This window comes from Scyliorhinus canicula, chromosome 16 (genome assembly GCF_902713615.1).
Source record: "Scyliorhinus canicula chromosome 16, sScyCan1.1, whole genome shotgun sequence".
Lineage (NCBI taxonomy): Eukaryota > Metazoa > Chordata > Chondrichthyes > Carcharhiniformes > Scyliorhinidae > Scyliorhinus > Scyliorhinus canicula.
Window position 1 is genome coordinate 137703790 of NC_052161.1, and position 21386 is coordinate 137725175.

General features: G+C 47.4%; 1 protein-coding gene across 7 annotated transcripts in view; it reads left to right on the forward strand.

Moving 5' to 3' along the window:
- Positions 1 to 21386, forward strand: part of pik3cd (phosphatidylinositol-4,5-bisphosphate 3-kinase, catalytic subunit delta) — a 219529-nt gene that overhangs the window by 139769 nt on the left and 58374 nt on the right. For all 7 annotated transcript variants that reach the window (XM_038821382.1, XM_038821381.1, XM_038821383.1 and 4 more), the window contains 3 exons: positions 293 to 472; positions 2422 to 2577; positions 11724 to 11813. In XM_038821382.1, the coding sequence (XP_038677310.1) occupies positions 293 to 472; positions 2422 to 2577; positions 11724 to 11813 (426 nt within the window). The remainder of the gene's footprint in view (positions 1 to 292; positions 473 to 2421; positions 2578 to 11723; positions 11814 to 21386) is intronic.

The following is a 21386-nucleotide window of genomic DNA, read 5'->3' on the forward strand; positions in this document are numbered from 1 at the left end:
CTCATCACATCTTTCCTTCTCTAACCATGCCAGCATAACCCTCCAATAACTCTCCTCGCTCCTCCAGCTTGTGATTTTGGAGTTTACCCTTAAATGACATAACATTCACCTCGACCAGTTTGTACATTCTCACCGAAACGTTGGCTCTTTTCTCTCCCCTACCGATTCTGCCAGAACGGCTGGGATTTTCCAGCATTTTCTTTTTGTTTGCACGTTCTCATTGTTCTCTGGATAAAGAGCTTTAGAAATGTTTAGTCTGCTCGGGTAACTGGTGCTCTTTTTTTTAAATCAGGAAAGTTTCAGCTTCCAAATCTCCTCCCAAGCCCCTCCGGAACTTCTCATGAAATTGGCTGTGAAGAAAAAGGCTACAGTTTTCCGACATAAAGTAGTTGAAGACCCAGAGGATTACGCCCTCCAAGTGAATGGGATAGAAGAATATATCTATGGAAACTACCCACTCAGTCGATTTAAGGTAAACTGCTTCACCTTCTTGTCTTCATTTAGATCGTGTGCACCATCCCGTTTATTTTTGTTCTGATGCACTGTTCCCAGTGCCAGTGTTTCCTTCAATGGCTCCTGGCGTGTGTTCAGCCCTCAGTGATGCCGAAGCTCTCCCTATCGGAGGAAGCACTTGGCCTTATGGAGTTCCAGCATTCACGGTTCATGAAGAGTGGCTCTGGTCAGTCGACTGCTTAACGTTTCACAGTAAGGCCCTCGCATTGAAACACATAAAACGCTGAGGGGGCTTGACAAGGTAGATGCTGAGAAAATGTTTCCTCTCGTTGGGGAAGTCCAGGATTGGGTGGGGGGGGGCATTATTTCAGAACAAGGGGGTCTCCCATTTCAGATGGAGGTGAGGTGCAACTTCTTCCCTCAGAAGGTTGTGAGTCTTTGGGATTCCCTTCCCCAAAGAGCAGCGGGGTCAGGGTCATTGAATATATTCAAGGCTGAGTTAGAGAGATTTTGGATTGACAAGGGAGTCAAGGATTATGGGCAGACAGGCAGGAAAGTGGAATTGAGACGACAAACAGAAAATTGCAAAACAGAGCAGTCTTGATAGGCTGAATCTACTGCTCCTATGGTATGTTCTTAATAGTTATTGCTGCTTTTGTACAGTCGCTAAAAAGAAACAATATTTCAGGTCTTAAAACTGAACAGCAAGATTGGAATAACATGAAGCGTATCCTAGTTAGCATGTGCTGTGTTTATGACTTCTAAGCCAAGCAGCTTAAACAGTTGATTCCAACCGGAAGATCATGCGTTGGATTTTTGGAAACCAATTTGGTTCGGTCAAGTTTCATCCATTCCAATCTGAGCCCTCAATTTGCAGTGTCCCATTGTGCCATTCCATCTCGGGATAGTGGCTTGGGACGTTACTATTTTAAAAATAAATTTAGTGTACCCAATTCTTTTTTTCCAATTAAGGGGCAATTTAGCGTGGCCAATCCACCTAGCCTGCACATCTTTGGGTTGTGGGGGCGAAACCCACGCAGACACGGGGAGAATGTGCAAACTGCACACAGACAGTGACCCGGGATCGGGATCGGACCTGGGAGCTCGGGGCTTGAGACGTTCCTGAGTGATCATGAAGCAGAGCCAGTGACAGTTATGAGAATCTCTATGATGCAAATCACATTCCTGGAAGCAGTCGGCCGATAAAGGTTTCAAACTCCTTGTAACAGAAGGACAGAAGGGCAATAGAAGGAACGGAGAGCTGTAATTTGAGGATATTACTCATTATTTTAACAAATAATAAAATAAGATGAATACATTACCTCCAGCTGCTTGATCTGCCGACAGAGTATCCCACCCAGATTTACCGGTTGGAGTTTTTAATTTTTCAATATATGGCTAGGTAGCCAAAATAATGCAAAATGGTACCAGAAGGGGCTTGTTTAGCACAGTGGGCTAAACAGCTGGCTTGTAATGCAGAACAATGCCAGCAGCGCGGGTTCAATTCCCGTACCGGCCTCCCCAAACAGGCGCCGGAATGTGGCAACTGGGGGGTTTTCACAGTAACTTTATTGAAGCCTACTTGTGACAATAAGCGATTATTATTATTACATCAGAATCGAGCAGAAAGGAGAGACCATGTGTTGTGTGTGTTGTTGGAGCTGCACTCATCCAGGCAAGTGGAGAGTATTCCATCACACTCCTGACTTGTGCCTTGTAGATGGTGGGCAGGCTTTGGGGGGGTCAGGAGGTGAGTTACTTGCTGCAGAATTCACACCCTCTGACACGCTCTTTGCTATAAAGACCTATTGTATCATCTCTTAAGATAATTATTTGTTCACTGTTTTGATTTATGACCTTATGTTTAGCCATAAAGTGATCGTAAGGACAAACTGCGTCAAAACCTTTAACTGTGACGTGCGTTAACAAGTTACCAGCACCAATGTGCCCTGTATTTTCCCTCTCCAGTATATCTCTATTTGTATGTCCGGCAACCTAACTCCACATCTGACGATGGTCCATAATTCCACGATCAGGTCTTGCCAAGAGGAACAGTCCAATAGCATAGGACAAATCACAAAGAGCCGTTCTCACTCCAAACCTCCGCCACTCCCAGTGAAAAAGGTAAGGAACTCCGACTGACTGTCAAATGGATGGGGGTGAATTTGATGCCTTGGCATAATTAGATTCTAAACATATCACCCCATGATGATGGCCAAGAGGAATTATACTTGGTGCAATGTCTAATCAGTAATCCAATTGTCTATTGTTCTGTACAGTTCATAACCAGATCAGATTTTAATTGTTATCCCAGATTAATTTTGTTGACAGCAGAGCACTTGTAGCCAGGGAGACTCTAAAGTAGCTCACTAGAGGTGTAGCTCAATCACCTACTGTATTCACCTGCTCTTCGTGGACTACTGAATTGGCCCACAAAGTCCTTTCCAAGTAACCCATTGGTTGTAAAGCAGTTTAGGATATCCCAAGCCCATGAAAGATGTCATGTACGTTACAAGTTCCTTCCCTTGCTGCAAGCTTTGGGTCATCCGACCTAATTACACAGATATCCCAAGTGGAGACATGTTAACCTGCCCATTGCCTCAAAACATCTGACACAGCTCAAACACTGACTCTGGTTGCAAGCAAGATACGCTAATGATGCAGCAAAACTAGTGAGTGATTGGCAGCATGACTTTAAGCAGTGGGTTAATATATAAGACCTTGCAAATGGATCTAATCTAGGGCTGCAAACAAGGTACCTACTCCACTCAGCAAAGAACAAAGAACAAAGAGAAGTACAGCACAGGAACAGGCCCTTTGGCCCTCCAAACCTGTACCGACCATGCTGCCCGTCTAAACTAAAATCTTCCACATTTCCGGGATCTGTATCCCTCTATTCCCATCCTATTCATGTATTTGTCAAGATACCCCTTAAATGCAGGCTGGTAATGTTGAACTCCATCCCAGAATTGATGCCTACGGCTTTTTTCCATGAATGTTTGGACTTTTCCTGCATCAACCTTTCATCTATTTGAAAAAAAAACTCTTCTGGTAAAATAAAACCAACATTTCCTTTGAGCTGAAGTTGAGCCGTCCCAGTAAACTTGATTGATTGACACAGGAAATCCATATCTCTTGTGGGATTACACATAGAACTCAAGTTAACCTTTTTAAAACATACAGCGGACATCTTAGCAACCATCAATTCAAATACAACCCCCAAAGAATACAACACTAAGTAATCCTTAATAACTTCCCAAACACCATCCAGAAGACAAAAGAAATACCTTTGAACAGAAGCACATCCGGTTTACATTCACTACTGAAAACATTTATAATTCTGAATTCACCAAATGATGAATTCTTTTCATGGCAGAGAGATCAACAGTACACCTGCTCTGTCTGGCTTCAGCTCCAACACTGAAATCGAAACTAAAACACACCCTGCAGCAAACAGCCTAAAACGAAAGTAAAAAGCTGACAGACAGCCCAGCTCCACCCACACTCTGACATCACTGATGAACACTCTTTTCTTAAAGGTACATTTCTTAAACACCCAATTCGTAAAGGTACTCTCACATGACACATTGCAGTGTTAATGTAAGTCTACCTGTGACACTAAGCGTCGTAAAGTTTTGAATAATCTCATAAAACATGAGAAAAGTTGCACTGTGGTATGCAAGCCAAAATTGCAGGAAATGTATTGTTGTAGTGACCACAGTCACTTGGAGTTCAAGGTAGAGCTCTGTGCTTTAGGGACTTTTCAGTTTGAAGCAGTTCAGCATCAGTACATGTCACACAGGTCCTGTAGTATTCTAACATTCATAGTTTAAAAATAGACCGTGGTAAATGCTTTCAATGTACTGTGTGGTTAATAGTGTTCAAGATGCTAATCAGAAATACGGATAGAAACAACCCTCAGACACAAAAATACTTGAACGTAGTAAATCTACCTCACAGCGCCAGGGTCCCGGGTTCGATTCCCCGCTGGGTCACTGTCTGTACGGAGTCTGCACGTTCACCCCGTGTCTGCGTGGGTTTACTCCGGGCGCTCCGGTTTCCTCCCACAGTCCTACGATCTGCGGGTTAGGTGGATCGGCCATGTTAAATTGCCCCCTAGTGTCCGGTGTCATGAGAATGTCGCTTTAAGAAATGGTTGGCTGCTCAGGTTACTGCAGTGATGTCAGAGTGTGGGCGGAGCTGAGCTCTGGCTCTGCTTTTTAGTTTCACATTGAGAAAAGCTTGGGTGTGTCTGTGTTTGTTTGGTTTCGTTTTTCAGTGTTGGAGCTGAAGCCAGACAAAGCAGCTGTACTGTTGATCTCTGCCATGAAAGACTATCTCTGGATCCTTTGGTGATTTAAAACTAATAACTGCTTGCAGTAATGATTTTAACCTAATGTGCTCCTGTTTAAAGGTTTGTTAAGTCTTTGGGGTGTAAAAGGTCAGCATACAGGTTACTTAGTGTTGTATTCTTTGGGGGGTGTATTTGATTTACTGGATGCTAAGATGTTCACTGTATGTTTTAAAAAGTTTACTTGATTTCATAGAATAAACATTGTTTTGCTTTAAAAAATTTCTGAAGTACCACAATTGTAGAGTGGGCCGTGTGCTCACCTGGGTCAGGTGAACTCTATGATATACTTTGGGATTTTCTAAACCCAGGCCCATAACATCGGGAATGTATAGGTTAGATTATGGTGTAACAGGAATGGTGCGGGATGGAGGGGGGAGGGGAAAAGGGTAGAGTGCTCTTTCAAAGGGTCAGTGCAGGCTCGATGGGCTGAACGGCCTCCTTCTGCACTGTAGGGTTTCTATGATAAACATAACCAGTGAGTCAATGAATATAACTTAAATTTGCAGGTAGCATTGATTGTTCTTTTCTTTAGTTCTGTCTTGAAAGAGATTAAAAAGAGCATTGGTTCTAGCATCAATAGACTGAGCACTTTCTTCAATTCCCATCGACGAAGCGACCTCCATTAAACCTGATACCGTGTCCTCCTTTTCGGGTGGGCTCCTGGCTAACCTGCTTTACCGAAAGCTGTCAAGACTTTCTATTTAAGGAGGTCGCTATGGACGCGGAGATGGCCTTCGATCGGGTAGAATGGGAATATCTGTGGGAGGTACTGGGGCGGTTTGGGTTCGGGCAGGGGTTTATGGATTGGATCTGGTTGCTGTGTGGGGCGTTGGCAGCGAGTGTAAGGACGAACCGGGTATTTTAGGCTTTATCGTGGGATGAGGCAGGGATGCCCACACTCCCCATTGCTCTTTGCCTGACGCTAGAGCTACTGGCAATGGCGCTTAGGGCGTCAAGGGGTTGGCAGGGGATAGTGCAGGGGGGGTGGAGCACAGAGTCTCACTATATGCGGATGATCTGTTGCTTTGCATTTCGGACCCACTGGAAGGTATTGGGAGTATCATGGATGTTTTGGAGGAATTCGGCCGGTTCTCTGGGTATAAATTAAACATGGGGAAGAGTGAGATCTTTCCAATCCTGGCACAGGGCAGGAGAGGAGGTTGGGTGAGCTTCCGTTTAAGGTGGTGGGGGCGAGTTTCAGGTATCTTGGCATCCAGGTGGCGCGGGGATGGGAGCAGCTACGGAAATTGAATTTGGCCCGGTTGGTGGAGCAGATGAAGAGGTGGGACGTGCTCCCGCTGTCATTGGCCGGGCGGGTGCAGTCCATGAAGACGATTCTTTTCGTATTCCAGATCCTTCCAATTTTTATTCCAAGGCCTTCTTTAGGAAGATGAATGCATTGATCTTGGGGTTTGTGTGGATAGGGAAAGCTCCACGGGTGAAGGAGGTGCTGCTGGAGAGGCGGACCTGGGGGTGCAGGGTTGGCCTTACCATATTTGATGAACTAGTACTGGGCAGCAAATATAGTGATGGTCAGGAAGTGTGTAGTGGGGGCGGGGCCAGTCTGGGAGCAAGCTCAGAGGGGTTGGTTCAGGAATATCAGCTTCCCAGCGGGAATGGTTTCCGGTGCTTACAAGTCCGGGACTCGGTGAGGAAGCAGGTCCGTCCTCTCCTGACCTGTCGCCCCCCCCGGGGTTGCAGGGCAAGGTGGTGTCGAAAGCAGGGGTTGCCGAGGGTAGGGCGTTGGAGATCTACGAGGAAGTAATAGACTGGGAGGGCACCCTGATAGGAGGAGTTAAGCGGAAGTGGGAGGAGGAGCCGAGGAGGGAGCTGGAGGCTGGGCTGTGGGAGGACGCTCTGAGGGGGGTGAACGCATCCTCTTCGTGTGCTAGGCTCAGCCTTATTCAGTTCACAGGGCCCGAATGAGCAGGTTTTTTGAGGAGATGGCGGGTATGTGTGGGCGGTGCGCGGGTGGGTGGGGGGGGGGGCACCATATCCACATGTTTTTGGCCTGTCCGATACTGGAGAGATTCTGGCGGTGGTTCACTGACATGATGTCCGAGGTGCTGAGGGTAAAGGTTGTCCCGAGTCCAGTAGTGCCGATTTTTGGAGTGTAGGAATACCCGGCAGTCCAGGGGGCGAGAGAGGCCGACGTTTTGGCCTTTCCCTCCCTGGTAGCCCGGAGATGGATCTTGTTGGAATGGAGGGACTTGGGCCGCTGAAACCGGGGGGGGGGGGGGGGGGGGGGGGAGAATTCCTTTGGTGGAAAAAAGTCAAGTTCGCCTTGAGAGGGTCTGTAGAGGAGTTTGACCGGAGATGGAAACCGTTTATCGACTTCTCCAAGGATAGTTCAGATATCAGCAAGGGGAGGGGCGGAGGGGAAGGCGGGGAGGGGGTGCTGCTTCCCAGCAGATAGCCCAGTCCCCTCAGGAGAGGGGAATGGGGGTGACGAGAAGGGACTCTGCAGGAAGGAACAGCGCCATGTAGTCGGTGAATATACTTAACACCAGCAAAAAAGGTGAAAAATCTGCAATTCTTTTGTCGGTAGTTTCATACAGAATCTTTACTGAAAGATTTGATGAAATGAAATAAAATGAAAATCGATTATTGTCACAAGTAGGCTTCAAACGAAGTTACTGTGAAAAGCCCCTAGTCACCACATTCTGGCGCCTGTTCGGGGAGGCTGGTACAGGAATTGAACCGTGCTGCTGGCCTGCCTTAGTCTGCCTTAATAGCCAGCGATTTAGCCCAGTGCTAAACCAGCCCCTTACCCCTCCTTGCCCTCTACTATGTATGTGTGAGTGTGTGTATGTGTCTGACTGTGTGTGTGAGAGAGAGTTGTGTGTGTCTGTCTGTGTGTGTGTGCGTGTGTCTGTGTGTTTGTGTTTGTCTGTCTTTCTCTGTGTGTCTGTATGTGTGTGTCTGTGTGGCTGTGTGTGTGTGTCTGTGTGGCTGTCTGTCTGTGTGGCTGTCTGTCTGTGTGTGTGTGTCTGTGTGTGTGTCTGTGTGTGTGTCTGTGTGTGTGTCTGTGTGTCTTTGTGTGTGTCTGTGTCTCTGTGTGTCTGTGTGTGTCCGTATGTCTGTTAGTGTGAGTCTGCGTGTGTGGGTGTGTGTCTATCTGTGTGTGCCTGTATGTTTGTCTGTGTCTGTGTGTGTGTCTGTGTGTGTGTGTGTGTGTGTCTGTGTGTGTGTGGCTGTGTGTCTTTGACTGTGTGTGTGTCTGTGTGTCTTTGTCTGTCTGTGTGTGTGTGCGTGTGCGTGTGTGTGTGTGTGACTGTGTGTCTGTCTGTGTGTGTGTGTGACTGTGTGTTTCTGTGTCTGTGTGTATGACTGTGTGTCTGTGTGTGTCTGTGACTGTGTCTGTGTCTGTGTGTGTGTCTGTGTGTGTGTGTGTCTGTGTGTGTGTGGGTGTGTCTATGTGTGTGTGTGGGTGTGTCTATGTGTGTCTGTGTGTGTCTGTGACTGTGTGTGTGACTGTGTGTGTGTGACTGTGTGTCTGTGTGTGTGGGTGTGTATGTGTGTGTGTGTGTGTGTGGGTGTGTCTATGTGTGTGTCTATGTGTGTGTCTATGTGTGTGTGGGTGTGTGTGTCTGTATGTCTGTGTGTGTGTGTCTGTGTGTGTCTGTGACTGTGTGTGTGTGTGGGGTGTGTGTGTCTGTCTGTGTGTGTGTGTGTCTGTATGTCTGTGTGTGTGTGTGTGTGTGTCTGTGTGTGTGTGTGTTTTTTACAGGCACAGACAAGCTCCCAGAAACAAGGATGAAAACAATTCAGATTTATCTTTTGCCCTTTCAGAGATTTTTGCTTTCTTTGTGCTTTCTTTACTTTTTAAAAAAAGCCCAGCTTTACAATATTACTATTATATACCGGCCTTAAAATCAGCTGGAAAGAAAAACAAGGCTTTGCTGTTGGAGCTGCTTGTAGTTTGACAAAACTCAAGAGTGAAGATATCACATGCTGTGCACTCGGTGACCTTCCAGATTGGAAACAGCAATTGGTTTTTTATTCATTTGTGAGATGTGAGCATCACTGGCACGGCCGGCATTTATAGCTCATCCCCAATTGTCCTTGAGAAGGTGGTGCTGAGCATGTGATACCACCCCCCCCCCCCCCCCCCCCCCCCCCCCCCCCCATCTGAGGGAACGAGTTTAATTTTCTGCTTGAGCAGTTTTGGTAAAAACTGAACGGTTTTACTCAGGCTCCATTTGTACCTACTGTACCACATCACTCTGAAAGCAGAGGGGAACCCCAACGCCTGCAACTTGTAAATAACATGCAGGCCCAACACATGCGAAATGTCACGGAATTTACTATTTTCAATGTCGGAAAGATTTTGGCGATGGGAACAAAAGAGGGAAGCAACCAAAGAGATAGGAGACAAGTGTAGGAATTCAACCAACAAGGATCAATGAATAAGGAGCAACACTGGGTTCGACCCCCACTCCAGGGCTTGATGGTCACGGACGGTGGCCTAACAGGTTGACTATCAACCTGGAAATCCTTCCAATATGTCTATGGCAGGTGGTAAGATCGAGAGAGTTTCCTGGTCAACCAGAACCACCGTGTGGTAATGCACTACAAAAGCCTCCTCACGTTAAGACTCCAGTCCCAAGCTCAGGCTTCGTGATAGGCGCCTGGAGCCCACTTCAAGGGACTGGCCAGAATGAATAAGGGGCAAGAAAATTGGCGTGCGCGCTACATTGGCAGCATAGATTTCTGACATTTTATCAATTCGTGTTGGGCGACAAAATTAAGGGGGGGTTGAGTCCCTCTCGCTTTGTTGGATGGAAAGAATTTGTGACGGATTTCTGCTCCCAACGCGTGCAGTTCGAATTCGGTGTCCCCCCCCCCCCCCCCCCCCCCCCCCCCCCCCCCCCCCCCGCCACATGGAGGCTAAAATGGCTTCTGCCTGCATCTCACCATTTGTGAAGGCCCCCAGAGCCAATTCAACTCTGCAATAACCCGGCCGAACAGCGAAAATCCTCCTCTCAATTGGCCTTTCTATTTCTGAATTTCCATCTGACAGCTGAGTAGCTGGAGCAACAGCACATCCCAAATCTGTCAGTCCGCCTTTCCAACCACAGCTGTTCCTATTATTGCGGGCTTGGGTCCTTTCCGAAAAGGGGGAAATAGACAGACAACCTGTTTTGCATCCCTGCGGAATGTCGGCACGAGAGAGAAAGCAGGAGCGGGCAACGATTTTCAAATATTTGATTAAAATCTGGCATGGGGGGGGGGGGGGGGGTGGGGGGGGTGGGGGTGGGGGAGGGAAAGAGACCAAAGTTTGAACATTTGACAATTGAGCGATTTGCTTATTTATCATAAATGTAACTTCAGACCCTGATTAACAAGCATCTGATGCAGTAAAAATATTCTGTTTTAGAGTTTATTACAAGTGTTGCATTGTGCCTCCTTTTATTCATGTATTATAATGTGTTTCACACAAACTGCAAAAGCGATTCCAGTTACCGATTCACATTAACCGAGTTTGTCGGATCGACCGTCGAATAGCAAAGAATTCATTCAGTGACAACAACAAAAAGCTTTTGTTCTTCCAGTGACCAGCTTCCATACATGAAATGTTGGTAGAAAAAGTTTGATTTAATTTGGACAGATTAAAAGCAATTCTGCGCCTTATGCTTTAAATAAAAATTGTTTTAAAAAATTAAATGGGAGTTGGACACTGTAGGTGAGAATTATTTCGAATAATTCATTTGAGAAGGTGTTTTTAATTATTTATTCTTCAACAATTTATACGAGTCCAACATTTTGTGGTCAATGTCGAGTTATGTTGGTGACCCGGAGCCTCCGGAAGGTGACTTCAAAAAAAATTTTAATTTGTGGAGCCGTGGGTCAGAGAACAAACGGGGCTGGATGGGGGAGACGGGGGTAAGGCGGACTCTGAGACCACAGGTGCTGCCTTCCCTGCCCACAGCCTCTTCCTTGGGCCTTGGAGACTTTCCCCAACCCCTGCGCTGCCCACCCTGCCCGTCTGACATATAAGATAGTCAGAGGGTTAGATAGGGTGGACAGTGAGAGTCTTTTTCCTCGGATGGTGATGACCAACACGAGGGGACATAGCTCTAAATTGAGGGGTGATAGATATAGGACAGACGTCAGAGGCAGTTTCTTTACTCAGAGAGTAGTAGGGGTGTGGAACGCCCTGCCTGCAACAGTAGTAGACTCGCCAACTTTAAGGGCATTTAAGTGGTCACTGGATAGACATATGGATGAAAATGGAATAGTGTAGGTCAGATAGGCTTCAGATGGTTTCACAGGTCGGCGCAACATCGAGGGCCGAAGGGCCCGTACTGCGCTGTAGTGTTCTATGTTCTATGTTCTATGTTCTAGTTATCATGTGTTGCGTATGTGTGTGGCTTGTATTTCTTTCTTTGTGTTATGTTTCTTTGTGTGTGTGTGTGCTGTGTTTGTGTATGCGTGCATTTTCTGTGTGTGTGCGTGCATACTTGTATTGTTTGTGCACCTGTGTGCATGCATTGTTTGTGTATGGTGTGTGTGCGTGCATTGTGCGTATGTTGTGTGTGTGTGTGTTTTGTGTGTGTTTGCGGCGTTGTGTGTGTGCGCATGCATTGTTTGTGCGTGCGTGTATGTGCATGTGCTTTTTGTGTGTGTGCATGCGTTTTAGTGTGTGTGCATGTGTTTATGTGTGTTTGTGTGCACATGTGTTTGTGTGGTTGTGCGTGCATTGTTTGTCTGTGTGTTCGTGTATTGTTTGTGTATTTGCATATGTTTTTGAGTGTGGCGTGTGAGTGTGTTCCGGATAACAATAGATAACCAGTTCTTCACATCTCAATGTCTCGGTGGACAACCTTGCCGATACAGCTCATCGAAACCTCATGATTGGCCACTTGGCAAGTGCGCATTAAATGTTGATGTCAGATTCCTTTTCTTATTTCAGCAATCTGGCACTAGTCTCTGGAACTTGGAAAAGCCGTTTACAATCGGATTAATCTCGGGGAGCAAAGTAAACGCAGATGAAGGAATGAAGGTTGGTGGTGCTTTTTTCCCCCTTGTAAGCGTCCAAAGTAATTTACTGTGCTAAATGATTAAAATATACAATTTATAGTCATATAGATTATAGTCATATAGATTATAGTCATATAGCTTATAGTCATATAGATTATAGTCATATAGATTATAGTCATATAGATTATAGTCATATAGATTATAGTCATATAGTTATAGTCATATGATCTCAACCGCAAATCCACATTTGTGTTGCAAGCTCGTTTGCAAAATTCAGATAAAAGCGCAGGAAGTGGAGAGATTCTGTGTTGAGTCCTCCTGTTGTAGCAAGCTATGTCTTCTTAGAATCATGATTTCTCGGTAGTAAACTTTTTGTGTTCTGTGGTTACAAACTTAAGGGGAAGTTTAGTCTTGCATGAGTGAAAAGTTGGGTGGGGGGAGGGAAGTTGGTGGCAGTAGTGAGGGGGGGGTGCTGCTGCGATTCAACTAAGCATGTCCCAATTTGAAAGAAGCCAGCTTGTCGTTGCATGTTGTTTTTCAAAGATCAGAAAGAGATAGCTAACTGTCAGCTTGTTGTTTTGACAAATCAAAGCACTTTGGGAGTTTTTCACTTCAAAACAAAAACCTTGCGATTCGACCTCGCGGTAAGGTGAAGTGCGCGGGAGCGAAGCAATTTACTTTTCAATGAAAAACTGCAGCTCATCAGTGTGGACGGAATTCGGGTCGCCAACTCTACTCAGCCGTATTTCTGGAGATGTCATCACATGACCCCCTCCTTCCTCCAAACCCCGCTCCCCCCCTCTTGTTATTGGTTCCTCCGACGTTCTCCTCCCCGGTGGCACTGCCTTCCCTCGCCAACTGGGAAAGGACACTTGGGGCTGAATTTTCCTGGTGGGTGTGGCGGTGTTGACTCCGGCCTCAATTCCAGGTCGGAGGAACTCGGACGCGTCCTTGGCGAGATTGGGTCACCGCTTTCCCGTAGGTGACCAATTAGGAAGCAGCCTCCGGGTGGTACATCCAGGTGAGGGTGGCAGGTGGAGACGGTAAGCAGGAGGCCAAACCGGAGGAGGGCTTAAAGGGAAGCCTGGCTGGTGGCCCCCGCTGGGAGAGGTGAATACCACAGAGGCAGGCAGAGCCTTCGAGGGTGCCTCAACATGGACGCAGTCTGTGCAGCATTGCGAAAAATTCAAAATCATGCGTGGCGACATCTATCAGGTCATCCACTCCATTGATTGAGGGGGGCCATGATAGTCTCCAGTCATGTGCTAGGTTCCAGCCCGTTGCCATTGGGAAGATCGCACTGGTGTCTTTCCCCAATTGGTCCAATAATGGGTCTAATTGGTTAGTTGCCGCTGTTGATGGGGGTTTGTTGACCCCCACCTCTGGCAAGAACATTTGGAGACGGGAACCGACTCGAGGAATTGTTTCCCAACTTTGCTCCTGATCCCCTTTCCAAACCTGCCTATCATGGATTCCAAAGATTCAATCCATTGTTCTCTGATTGGATGATTCTTTTTTTAATATAAATTTAAGTACCCAATTCATTTTTTCCAATTAAGGGGCAATTTAGTGTGGCCAATCCACCTACCCTGCACATCTTTGGGTTGTGGGGGCGAAACCCGCACAGACACGGGGAGAATGTGCAAACTCCACACGGACAGTGACCCAGAGCCGGGATCGAACCTGGGACCTCAGCGCCGTGAGGCAGCAGTGTTAACCACTGCACCACCGTGCTGCTCTCCTGATTGGATGATTCTTAATGCTTAGTCTCAATAAATGGTCAAAGAGGGCAAACAAGTAATGATGTTTTAATGCCACAAGGACTTTATTCCTGGGTTTGATCACAGCAATGTCCGCGGGGTTGACATTCCGTCCTTGACAGCACCAGGTTAATCCTCGAGACTGGAATTGAAATGAGAGGGTTAAATGACCCCATTTCCAACCCTGGACTGCTTTAGAATGTAAATCGCGATGGAAGCACAGAACCAAACACAAAACTGTATGCAACTTGCAAAACGTGTTGTTAGTTTGATAGGAATTTCAGTGCCAGTGTGACATTGGTTACGTAGGCTATACGTCCCAACAGCTGGTGAATCGTATCTAAAAACATGTCCCTCCAGCTGTGCTGTGCTGGTCCTATTCAACCAAGCCCTGCTTGCAAAATTCAGAATGTGATGTCTAAAGTTAGATGTGGTTTGGCTTTGGGTCACTGTCCGTGTGGAGTTTGCACATTCTCCCTGTGTCTGCATGGGTTTCGCCCCCCACAACACAAAGATGTGCAGGACAGGTGGATTGGCCACACTAAATTGGCCCTTAATTGGAAAAATGAATTGGGTACTCTAAAAAATTTTTTTAATGATGTGCTTTGGTGATTCGACAGCTCTTGCTGAACAATCCTGAGTGTGCTAAAACATGACAACCAATTTAAGATGATCAGTTGGGCTCGAAATGTGGCTCACTTACGCTTGCTAGACCCTGCACATATTCATATGTCCTCTGACAACAAAAGGAATATGTCCAGGCATTGCACCCTTCTGAGTAAATTATTTTTGGAAACTATGAAAGAAGGGGGACAGTATTTACCGATCACCCCGCTGCGTTTTACGTTGGTGGAGGCGGCCCGCCAACATGACCTATCCACCCCGCCATTGTCAACGGGATTTCCGGTGACAGCACCCCTCCTCGCCAGGAAACCCGTGCGTGGCGTGGGACCGGAATTCCCCGCCGGTGTGAACAATCGGTAAATCCCGCCCACGTTGTTATTTTAATGAACCCATAGTCTGCACCTTGCCGATTTAGTGAAATATATTCACCTACTTTTAAGATGGTGAGGGTTCTGTGGAATTTAGGATTGGTTCTTTTAGAAAATACCTGTCTGAACTTTACAGTTTTTCCTGCGTAAAGTTTTCCAAAAATGTACAGGAGCAGATTTTCCACTTGTTTATTTGGACTTGCTTGAGTGGAGCACACAAGGGGAAACCAGGCACAGACGTGCACTCATCTCCGCCAAATTTCCTCCGCACATTCTCTGCTTTGCACAACAACACAGCCGAGGAAAATCTGTCCTTTGGTAACCTCACTCAAACCGCAGAGAGTTGTCCAACTTGCTCAAAACAGTAGCCAACCTCACCAGGGCCAGGCCACAGTCTGACCTTCCGGTAAAATTCTGCTTTTCGGGTTTGAGTCACAGAGGCGTGGATTCGATGGGTGCACCTGTCCGCCCATCATTACCCACTTGTCCACTGCTCCCTCTCCCTCTTCCTGTTTCGTTGTTCCAAATAACCGAGGGGGTGGGGTGGAGAACAGGGAGGCGGGAATGGAAATTGAGCCCCTCGAACTGAACTTCATTGGTGAGAGAGGCAAGGGGGCAGATTCCCGTCAGTTTCAAATTGATGAAACGTTTCTAACGTACAGATTTGTCAATTCTCTTGAATCATCAGGTTGATCTGTTCTCATCCTCCGAATTAGCCAAATAAGTCCGTGCAAGATTTAAGGCACAGTTTTTATCGAAAAGAAACAAAGGTGACTAAATAGCTGAAGTGATGTGTTCTAGGTCTCCCAAAACATAGAAAAGTTTCTGACAATTATAAATGCAAAGTTAACGATTGCCAAAGCTGTTTTCTGCGGGATTCCAATGTAGCAGTTGGGTGTTCCTGATCACATTAGAAGATCGGGTCTCATACAATCTGCCTCCTGCAACAGAGCTCACTCCCTGAGACTGTGAATCGAGCCATCCTGTTCCTATAGTTCTGTGGGAATCCCACTGGGAAGAATGCGGAGCAAGTTGGACTCCCAAACAAGGTGGGATTATCAAAAGAGGAAGTGGATGGGAGAGTTGAGGAATGTATGGGGGTGGGTGAGAATGACTGGAGAGAAAGTTAAATTTGCTGGGAAAACATTGCTCAGATGTTTCTTCGATGTAAAATTTGGAAAATGGATGGAATAGGAACTCTCGGCCTGTCGGCCTTTGTTTGTTTTTTTTTCCCCCACTCGGTTTCGAAGAGAAGATGACGGGAGTGACCAGGGCGTGGCAGAGGTCTGTCTTTGAAACAGTAAAATCCAGAAATGCATGTTATAATATTCACAGATTGTATAAACAAACCTTGTATATAATTACCTCCAGCATGGTTTACATCTTGATACTTTTCTGTATATTTATAAAATGCACCTTCAAAGGTTTCCTGGCTTTTTCACCATTGGTCAGTTGAGGAAGATCAATGTTTAGAAATAGTGAGTGAAGACATGGGCGCAATAGCATGGCCTCATCGCGCCAGACTCTTGACGTGACAAGGTCGTTAAATCTTGCAAGAGAGCTCTCACGAGATTTGCGACACTGGGGATATCTTGTGATCTGGATTTCGCACTCACTGGGCGTGATCCAGATTTGCACATTTCAGTGGGTAGTTAGCCTTACTCAAATATGTTTGCACCTGGGTCTCCCAAGGTCCCGAGATCGAACAGCCGTGCCTGGGAGAACTCACTGTGGCACCATTTAGCACTGGTACACACAGACATGGACAAGGCGCAATGGCAGCTGGTGGGTCTCCCAGGCTCGGAGCAAAGGGTTTTCCTGGCACTCCTGCTGCCACCTTGGCCCTGCCAACCAGGCACGCTGGTACTACCAGGGTGCCCAGGTGGCACTGCCAGGCTAGCAGATTGCCCATGCCAGGGATCAGGCACAGGGATGCCAGGCCCTTTTTGATGTGAGGGGGGCTCGAGGAATCCCTAACAAGTAAGATGGGGCTTTGGGGGGGGGGTCCGGAGGCTGGGGTTGGGGCCTGCAAGATCAGATTGGCTTTTAAAAAGGGCTCTTCTGTACTGAAGGAAATGAAGGTGCGTGCGGCCTTGATGGTGTGTTCCTCAACGAGAGCAGGAGAAGAAACAGAGTCCCATTTGATAGGGGGGGGTGTTATTCTCGGCACTGCAGGCATTGAGGAACGGCCAGCTTTCACGCCCAAAACCGGACCCCCCCACCCCCCCAAATTGCTCCTGTTAAACCGCACCCATCATTTCTGAATGGCTCATTCTCGACAATCGAGGCGTTAGCTCTTGACACAGGATTGATTTCTGCAGGAGTTTGGCAGGGATTTGCAATATCATTAAAAAACGTTTAATATTTCTGGGTTCCTTACGTTGCAAACTGGGAGAGTGGGGGGTGGAATTTAAGATGGTCGCTCAAGTAAGCTTTTGGAGCCATTTGATTGGTTGCTTCTGGCATTTTGTTCTAAATTAGAAATTGTTACTTGCTGCTTGGCGGTTTTCAGATGGAGTTACTTGATTGCTTTTTTTTGCTGCATGCTGATATTTGCTGGCTAACGTTTTTCAGTCACTTTGGTGATGTCACAGTGTGTCGCAGTGAATAGTCGCGGACAACTTTCAACGAGGCAGTTTGAAGTGCCACATATTTGTAAAGTGGGGCACAGCGGATATGCAGTTGTTTTTAATATATAATGGACAGTGTGCGTGAAGTGTTCAGCTCCGACAACCCCTTCGCCCTCCTTAGTGTGAAGAAATAAAATGGTCTTTACGATCCCGTAAAACACACTCACTGCAGTTCCCACACCTCGCACTGTGGTTACTTTATTGCAGTCGTCGTTTGTCTTTGCTTGTTTCTTTCCTCAGGGAGGAATGTAATTGTCCTCTGATGTGTGATTTCCGGATAACATTATTCTTCTCATGTGCTCAGGGTGTATCAAACTCCCAGGAATAATCGAGTCTTGTTTGGGAATAGGTTGACGGTCTTGGCCGCCTTCATTCGCCTGTGGCTTAGAGTTCATCTCGCCTCTGAATTTCTGCCAATCTGTCATTACACTTTTTTACCTGCAATCATGGCAGATTATGCCCTGCCATTGTCACTATAGCCTAGGGTATTTGACCTCATAGCTTCTGTCAGTCGGATCAGATAGACCACCTCACACTGTTTAATGTCATGAGCAAGTCATTCTATTGGTCTACGTTTGTGTGGCAGGGAAATGTGGTGGTCTGGCTCCCATCTGTTTACTCATGTCCCATCTGAGCATGTTGTTGTTGCTTCCGAAGAGCCTCACAGAGTTCTTACTTAAAAACTGACCCAGTCTGGTCCCCGCCCTTCTCTTCATCCATGTGGGTATTGTCTTTTCTATCAGCATTTTGTGAAGGAGGATACAAAAATAATCCCAGAATGCAAAAACGATTGACTGGGTAACGTGAAACAGGATGTGTTATGGTCACATAGACTCCTGCTGACATGTCTGAGAATGCTGTCCTCGGTTTAAAAAACAATATATTATCCATTCACGGGATGCGGGCTTCGCTGGCTAGACCAGCATTTGTTGCCCATCCCTAATTGCCCTCGAGAAGCTGGCGGTGAGCTGCCTTCTTGAGCCGCTGCAGTCCCTGAGGTGTAGGTACACCCACAGTGCTGTTAGGAAGGGAGTTCCAGGATTTTGACCCAGCGACAGTGAAGGAGCGGCCGATGTATTTCCAAATCAGGATGGTGAGTGGCTTGGAGGAGGAGTTTGTATTCCCGGGGGAATTTGAAGAAGGTGAATCCCTCGGAGGATGGTGTTTAGGGCGGTGGAGTACGGTGAGGGGGTGGGTGGGTGATGAGTGGCGTTATCCGTGGAAAAAATCGGTGGCGGCCCCTCACCGATGCTGCGACCGATGGTGAGGGGACAGCAGCCGCGCCACGTAACTCCCACCCCCACAAAATAAACAGCTGGAGAATGGCCGGGTCCTTGTCCGCGCATACGCATGGCGACGACCTGCAGCGGTCGCACCGTAAGGCATGGTGCCGGCCGGCAGACCCGACCTGCTAAATAGTGCCCCCCGGGCACACCCTCGCCACCCGACAGCCCCCCCCCCCCCAGCCCTCACGGACACCCCCCCTCCCTGCCCAGCAGCGTGGCTCCAGGCCGACTGTGGACACAGTCCGCAGCCGCCACGCTGGGATCCCGCACGGCTGACACCACAAGTGGACCGCGCCGTCGGGAACTCGGCCCATCGGGGGCGGAGCATCGGGGGAGGGCCTTCAGGTGGCACGCGCCACGTTGACGCTGTTTCGGAGGGGGGGGGGGGAGCATGCAAAACCTGCATCAAACATGCGCCGTCCCCGATTTCGTCATCAAAAGGGATTCACCGCCCGATTGCCGACTACGGAATCGGTGTCAGGGAACGGAGAATCTCACCCATCACCTGCCGGGGTGGGATATGTACCTGCGAACCCAGAGCACTACCTGGATCTCTGGATTAACAATTCCAGTGGCTATACACCTCAGACAGCAGGAGAAAATCTTACCGAGCATTCACATATACATGAGTTGAATACTCCTAGCATTTTTGTATGTTCACTTTCCACATTTGTTTTCATGTCGGACACTGGGGGTTAGACACCAGGCTTCCACCTCCTGGGACCTGGCTTTAACTCTCAGACATAATTCCCCCCCATTGGCTGCCTGCAGGGATCCCACATGAAGTGGGTTTGGGCATGTTCAGTCTAGTTAGTGAAAGTAGTGGGCTCACAGCAAAGAACTGCTCCAAGTTTGGCACTAAATTGCTGTGGGAAAATGGATAAGTTTCACGCTGATATGGTATGACGTATGCTTCTGAGAATGGGGCCTCGTAGAGGGCATTATTTGCATCTAGCTGTGCTGTACCTGACCTGATACTGGGGCCTGACGTGCTCCATTCTCTTAGCAACAAAAAGAAAGTTCAGTTTTTAAAAAAAGAAATTGTCGTCAACTGCGCCTCATCACATGAGCTCCGAAGGGGGGGGGGGGGGGCAAATATTTTGAGGCAATTTTGCTTCATATATCTCAGACAGATAAAAACAACCTCGGTAGATGAGACCCCAAGTTCTGAGGTTCTTTTTATTTATATTTTTAAAAAGGAGCATTTCTTTGAAACAATAAACACATTCATTGAGCGTCCAGGCTGCTTTTCCGAAGACTCATTGTTTTTGAACTTCAAGCTGCCTTCCTCCAGTGATTTAAAACCTTATTGCTGAGCTGACCTTTTCACAGATCGTGCGTCATCAACCGTGAATTTGGCATTCCGAGTCAGAAGCTCTCGTTTCGAAACGGTGTGTCCAATTTCAGTTGACAAAGAGTTTGCCCCAAGCTAGGTTGGTGACTTCGATGGCGCAGCCACTTTTGATAGTTTTGCAGATCGTTTTCGCCTTCCCGTTGGATCTTTCTGTGCCACATCCGTCACCCGCTGAGAGAGCAATCAAGCGACCTCCACCCAAATTTCTGCTGGGGTTAATCGTTCACTGACTGATTCCGGAGTCTGTCAGAACGGGCTGGATCATTGATTTTATCTCCCTGCTTCGACACACCCCAATTTTGGGACAATTGGCCTGACCTTTGCTTAACCCATTGTCATACCGCCACAGACAAGGTGAACAGTTTCCCATGTGGGATGGTGGACAAAAACCCACATCCTTCCCCCCCAATTACAAAATGCATTTGAGCAATTCATCTCTACCCCAGTGCCATTGCTAAAGTGATGGTACATGGCACTAATCTATCTCCGTAATCTCCTCCAGCTCCACCGCCTTCTGAGATCTCGGCACTGATCTCTTTCTGAGGATCCTCCATTGTAAACGCTCCACCATTGGTGACCAGGGATGGGATATACTGGCTGCCCACGCAGCGCACGGTTTTCCCGGCAGCGGGCGGTGCAGTCAACCAGACTTCCATTGACAACGGTGGGTTGGTCGGTAAATCCTGCCCCATGACTTCAGCTGCCCAGGGCTAAGCTGTGGAATTCTTTCCCTAAACCTGTCCATCCCTCTCTCCTTAAAACCTACCTCTTTGACCAAGCATCTTGCCATCATATGGCAGCTGTGGCTCTGTGGGTAGCACTCCCACCTTTGAGTCAGAAGGTCGTGGGTTCAGGTCCTGCTCTAGAACGTGAGCACAAGAACCTAGGCTGACACTCCAGTGCATTACTGAGCGAGTGCTGCATCGTTAGAGGTGCCATCTTTCAGACAGAATACATAAACCTGTCAAGTGGAAGTTAAAAGAATCCTGAGAAACTATTTTGGAGAAGGACAGGGGAAGTCCTCCCTGATGTCTAGGCCAATACGTGCCCTCAAACACAAAAGCAGATTATTTGGTGACCATCACATTGCTGGTTTTGGGAGCTTGCTTTGCATGAATTGGCTGCCACATTGCCTACATTACAACAGTAACTGCACCTCATTGATTGCAAAGTGCTGGAGGTGACCAGTGGTTGTGAAAGATGCTATCAAAATGCAAGTCTTTCTTTCACAAGGGGCTGTTTAGCACAGGGCTAAATCGCTGGCTTTGAAAGCAGACCAAGGCAGGCCAGCAGCACGGTTCAATTCCCGTACCAGCCTCCCCGAACAGGCGCCGGAATGTGGCGACTAGGGGCTTTTCACAGTAACTTCATTTGAAGCCTACTTGTGACAATAAGGGATTTTCATTTCATTTCATATCTCCTCAAGTGCCTCGGGCCAAATTGTGCCTTTGGTGCTCTTGGCTCTTGGGATTTTTCATTTATATTTAAGATGTTATATAAATGCAAGTTGTTGTTGTCAGCTGGTTTTCCACTCTTGAAACTACCCATGGGATGATGTTGTGCCCTTAATGCT